This window comes from Gopherus evgoodei, chromosome 16 (genome assembly GCF_007399415.2).
Source record: "Gopherus evgoodei ecotype Sinaloan lineage chromosome 16, rGopEvg1_v1.p, whole genome shotgun sequence".
In the NCBI taxonomy this organism is placed as follows: domain Eukaryota; kingdom Metazoa; phylum Chordata; order Testudines; family Testudinidae; genus Gopherus; species Gopherus evgoodei.
In genome coordinates, this window is record NC_044337.1 from 5,746,094 (window position 1) to 5,752,093 (window position 6,000).

General features: G+C 53.3%; 1 protein-coding gene across 1 annotated transcript in view; it reads left to right on the forward strand.

Annotated features, from left to right (window-relative positions):
• The window catches only part of NPDC1 (neural proliferation, differentiation and control 1), a 121,273-nt gene extending 118,314 nt beyond the window's left edge, over nucleotides 1–2,959 (forward strand). Inside the window, exon 9 of the mRNA XM_030535922.1 lies at nucleotides 199–2,959. Within this exon, the coding sequence (XP_030391782.1) occupies nucleotides 199–276 (78 nt within the window). The 3' untranslated portion in view covers nucleotides 277–2,959. The remainder of the gene's footprint in view (nucleotides 1–198) is intronic.
• Nucleotides 2,960–6,000: the final 3,041 nt, after the last annotated feature.

A 6,000-nucleotide genomic window follows, 5' to 3' on the forward strand; every position in this document is an offset into this window, starting at 1 on the left:
CACCCCTGCTCTAGGCCCTTCTGCAACACAATTGCTAATGAAAGTGGCACTGCTGCGCTGCCTGGGGAGGACGAGGTGGGAGGCTATTGTTCATAATAAACAGTGTCTCAGAGCGAGGTGGGGCTGACATAAAATTCTGTGACCGCTGACCTGCTGACTATATCCCCCTCCATCTTCTTTCCGTGTCAACCACTGCAGACTGGAGAAATGGAAGTGAAGAACCCCCTCTTTGATGACTCCACCTTACCCCCTCCGGGCCCCAAGTCACACCAGTAACCTCTCTCCTGCCCAAACTCGCTACGGACCGGTATGCAGAAAGCCAAAAACCTCCAGCAACTCGGCTCCTCTCGAGGGACTCCGGACGAGGCTGCCAGTCAGTGCACGGATTCCCAGAATACACCGCCAGACTGTTAAACCCTGCTCAGTACACACCTGCCGACAGCTTTGGGGGGTCACTCCTGGTTCTAGCTCTCCTGGTTCTTTCTGTTGTGATCTCGCTTGTTCCCTGTCCTGTGTTCCTTGTATTGTTTCAGCTGCTGGGAGATGGGAGGGGGCAGCTGGGTGGCTGAGCGACAGCGCAAGGGGTGGCAGTGTCTCCACTTTCAGGTTTGTTTTCTTTGTTACTTTGGGGGGCAGAGTATACTGGTGGTGCAGCAGGTGCAAAGGGGTCCTGGGAAGGGACCTCTTGAGGGAATCAAGGAGTGAACAGCAAAGCAAGGGCCTTGCCTTCACTCCCCGGCACTCTGGGAAACGTCCAACCAACCCTTGCAAACACCAGTGCTGCTGCAGCACTGGGAGCCTAGCGGGAGCAGAGGTGACTGGCACGGTGGGCTGGCAGCCAGCTGGAGCCCAGGGTGCACTAGTGCTCGCAGCAAAACGGGTGGGAAACTTTCCAAGAAAAGTCTAGTGTAGACCTGGTGAGAAGAGCCACAGTCCTTCCTCGTGGCTGGGTCCCACTGTGCCCCTCCACCAGAAATCTTCCCCAGCCAAGAGACTAGAGAGTCCTTGGTGCCCAGGTTACACACCGTCCTGCCAAAAGCAGGAGCAAAAGGAGCCATGGGTGGGAACTTGGTGAAATGGGAACCAGCTCTCCCCGTAGCACATTGTCCTCGAGCTGTGGAGTCAGCCCAGTCCATGGCTTGGCCCATCCCAGTGAACAAACGGGGGGATACCCCATCCCAAATCACGCTTGATATCTAGCTTCCCATTGGGGTGACTCTAGACTCGGTGCCTTTGTCTCGCTGTCCCTGGAAGTCGGGGTCTGATGCAGCAAGTTTGCCCCATCACCGAATTCTGCTGTGATGCAGGTTTTATAATTCCATGTTTGTAGCATTTTCCAACAAGTAATTTGGCCAGGGCGCACACACCTTTCTGGCCATCTTCTCTCTTTCGTTGTATAAAACAGTTTGTCCAATAAACCAGCTATGCAGGTTTCTGATGGTGGATTTCTCAGCCTGACAGACTTTGATTCGCTCATTCAAATAAGCCTCTGGCCTCTCTGGTTGATTTCTTCAGTTGCTGTGGAACAGAAAGCTGTGGAGTGTGTGCACTTCCCAACTGCTGCCAGACACCAGTGCTGTGGCTTAGTGGCTGGAAATGCTGTCTGGTGGGCCAGTACTGTCCTCTGGCCTACCTGCCCTGGGAGCAAAAAAAAAACCCAAACATCTTTGCATGGTCCCTAGGGAAAGAGTGAATTCCATAGTGACCAACCCCAGCAGCAAGTAGCCCCGCACTGCCCTTTCTGATGCCACCATGGTGTGATGAGACGGCCTTGCCTCTCTAACGGGAAAAGCAGCGACAGTTCACTTGTTCAGAAATGTCAAAGGTGTAACTTTTAAAGTGTTCCCAGCCCCCGTGCAGTCTGTGGGAGGGATCATGCAAGGAGTGGAGCTAGGCAGGAGGCATAATGCTGATTTCTGGAGCTTTTCCTTCCCACCGCCTGTGACAGAGCAGCATGCTGAATCACAGCAACTGGGGAGAGGAGCTGTGTCCTGGCCTCTTCAGAGACGGTCATAGCAGGAGCTGGAGACTATTCAAACCTCTGCCCCATTTACACACCCGTTCTCAGCCATCATGCGCTATTTCCCAGGGGCGTGAGCCCTTTCGCTGAACAAGCACTGGCAGTACACCTGTGCAAACCTGGCCACTCCGCGGGCTGCCAGGAGCCAAGGATTACACCTCATTTGTCCCAGAAGGGGCATGTTTCCACTTCCCTTCAAGTCTTAATACCAAGGCCTGGCCTGGGCTATGGAGCTGAGCATGCTGGGATACCTCCATGCTAGCCTTGGGCCCGTCTGTAACAGTGCCCAGGCCATGGCTGCTCTCTTGACTGCCTCAGTAACTCACCTGAGTCGCTGCTGTTTGTGGGTGTGAGTAACAGGCCAATCACCGTGCTTGAGAAGTGGGGCCCACTAGGCATTCCCACCCCCTGTGGCTAACCCCTTCCCTCAAGGCTTTCTTATGTGGCTGTAGAGGCCCCTATGGACTCCCCAGGCTGAGCACGCCCAGTGCGTATAGGATCTGGCCCAAAGTTGAATCTCAGGTTGTTTCACTCACGTGGCTCCACATCCCAATCCCACGTGTGGAACGTTGAGTTCACTGTGCAGCTTCCTGCCTTCACCCCTCCTGTCGCTCCTTGAGTGAACTGTATGGAGAGGAGCCGGAACCTCTGCATGTGTATGAGGCACAGGCACACAACCCCGCTGGGTCGTCCACCAGTGACTCAGTGCCCCTGGAAATACACTGTGCATGGCAGAGCCCCTGGTGGCACTGTACTTGTGAACAGCTGCGTGACGATGGCACAGCCGTGCATATACTAAAGCCTCGATCACACGATTTTCTGGCTATGTTGTCACTTTATGATCCCTTATCCTTTACCGTACGTCGTGTGTTAATGTTGATTCCTGACCCGAAACCATAATTGTTGTCTGGATTGTATTATTTTAAAAAGAAAGTTTTATTAAATGACCATATTTCAAACCAATGGCCCGGGTGTGGTGTGTGGGAGGGGAGTTCTGGGGCTGCATCTTGGTTTTAGTTTAACAAAATCTATTCATCCGCCCTCTCCCCCAGTCCTCTCTTGGTTTGGGGGTACTGCTGCCTGCCGAACTCCATGCGTCTCATGCTTTGTGAACCATCTCACTAAAGGGCCTTTCCAGATAGCCCTTCATCTGCTCTGCAAGTGGGGGATACTGGCTCCAGGGGAAGGAAAACCAGCCAAAGTGACCAAAGTTTCCCTTCCATTCTTCCTGCATGTGCGAGATGATTGTGCAGAATCTTGCGCACTATTTTGGACATGGTGTAACTGACCACTGTTTTTTTCTTTGAAATTAGGCCTAAAGAATTGCCAGTTCTGTCGACTGTAAACACGCCCTCTGTCCGCAGTGGGCAGCATGCGTCACCATGACAGTCCCCATCCTATTGGATCCCTACCTGCACCACCAGGAAGCAGGCACACGCTGCAGGGCCGTTCTTGCCATGTTGGGGGGATGGCAGACCAGCAAACTAAGGGAACATTGAGGGTCGTATGCCAGGTTCTGGAGAGGAGTGTACAGACCCTTCTGGCCCTGTGCTCTGTTCCTCGGCTCCTGGCTCCTCCATGCAACCTGAGAACCAGCAGGAGAAACTTGCGAGCACAAGAAAGACCATCTCCATGCCATGAGTGGCATGTGATCCCCTCCTTCAGGGAGGCTAGCCAAGCAGCCCTGCCCCTTGCACCCAAGGCCCTGCCCTGATCCTTTGGAATCCCGAGTGCCCACTCCCTCTCCACAGCCAGATACATCCCAGCCGAACTGCCCTGGAGCCGCAGCCAGAGCCAGCACCGGGCCAAGCCACCCCTAGCACCAGGCCTCCAGATGGCAGCAGAGTTCGTGCTGGCTTGGGCAGCGGCATGGGGGAGAGGGCAGAGCATGGGCGGGGTCAGCGCTCGGCTTAGGGGTGGCTTAGCCTCCCCTGGCCTATTACACCCGCTGCCCATGCTCGGTTTTGCACTTGAGGCCACTGCACCAGGAGGAGCAACTGCAATGAAGTCCCTGCAGACCTGAGCTGTAGCATGCTCATGGCAGACTGACTCTTCTATTACCAGCTTCTAACAAGTCTCTACTGATCATGTGTAGCCAGCAATTTTCAGAGGCTTGTAACGCCTACATTTGGGTGTATTTTCCTACTCCAAAGCCACTGACGTGTCTCAAAGTGGTCATAAGAATTTTAACATGAGCAAAATGACATTTTCCCTCATGTTGCTGCAGCGTTGGTGTAGCCGTATTAGGATATTAAAGACACACAGTGGCTGATGTAACATCTTTTATTGGACCAAACTGTTGGTGAGAGTAAGAGACTTTCAAGCTACAGAATTCTTCAGCTAAGAACAGCTCTGTGGCTGGAAAGCTTCTCTCTTGCACCAACAGAAGCTGAGTCCAGTAAACGATATTACTCATCCACCTTGTGTCTCTCATTTTTCCCTACTCTCTTTCTCTGAAACAGCTGAACAGATTCTGCTGAAACTTTTTGAAGAAGTACAGCTTGAGGCAGACAGCAGGTATGGAAAACTTCAGCCCAAATGGTTTATATTTTGCAACGTGCTAAGCAACTCAAAACAAAGTCTTACAATGGAACTTTTGGGTAACCTTAACTCAAGGTGATGCTACCAGCTTTGTCTGTATTGATGGTCCAGCTTCAGCCAACAAACAGCATCAAGTCTGAGACGTGATCTCTTCTCCTCCTGTGTATGTGGGAAGAAGAATAAGGCCCAGGAAGGTTTTGGCAGAAATTATTCTGTTTATTCACAATGCAGCTGTTTCCTTTGATTTACCCTGTTCCACTCATGTTCAGGGTAGGCTTTTTTTTTCCCTCTTGTGTGTGGAGGTAACATGGAATCTTGCACAAACATGGAAGAAGGCATTGATTAGAACTTAGAAGTGGCTTTAATTTTCATAGTAAAGTCCCATCAAAAGCCTAGGCCAGGGGCCAGTGCACTTCTCCAGGGCTTTGGGCAACCTCGATCTACAAGCCTCCCAAGTAACACAGCATCCACTGCTTCTGGTTGTATGGGACCTCAGGAGCCCATCTAGTCCAACCCCCACTTAAGGCAGGACCAATCCCCAATTAAATCATCCAACAGATTTTTGCCCCATATCGCTAAATGGCCCCCTCAAGGATTGAACTCACAACCCTGAGTTTGACAGGCCAATGCTCAAACCACTAAACTATGCTGGGAGACAAATCCAGTGACTATTAGCTCACCCGCCAATAACACATTGTTCTAGATCATTGCTTCTCAAAGCTGGTTATGTGGGGGGGGTCTTGAACCTCAACCCTGGCGAGCTACAAACCCTAACCCCTGTACCGGGCTGTGAGCCCCAACCCCAACCCTGCCCAGGAGCAGGGCTGTGAGCCACGAGTCTCGCCCCTTGCGCTGGGCTGCTACTGCAAGCCCCGACCCCAACACCAGCACAGGGCTGCGAGTCCCGACCCCAATCACCCTGTGGGGCTGCGAGCCTTGACCATGCCCACCATGTGGGGCTGCAAATCCTGACCTCAACTCTCCGGGGTGGGGGCTATGGTACTGCAAGACCTGACCCCCACCCCTGGGCAGGAGTGGGGCTATGATCTCCGACCAGGCACAGGGCTGCAGTGCTGCGAGCCCCAACCCAGGCCAGGCATGGTATTGTGAGCCCCGACCCCTGTACTGGGGTTGTCAGGCGGAGCCCAGCCATGCAGAGGGTTCTCAGCCGGGAGCTCTGCCAGGCACAAGGTTGTTAACCCCTAGTCCTGCCCCACATAGGGTTGTCAGCCCCAAGCCCTGCCACCAGCTATAAGCCCAGCCAGGCGCTTGATTGTCAGCCCCCATCATCACCATGTGTGGGCCCCAGAGCCCCAGGCTTCTCCAGCTGAGCTCCACCCCACTTCCAGCCCTGCTCCATCTCCAAAGAAAGGGCACCAAATAGAAGTTTGCTCGGGGTGCCATTTTTCTCATGGCTGGTCCTGGTACTGAGAGAACAC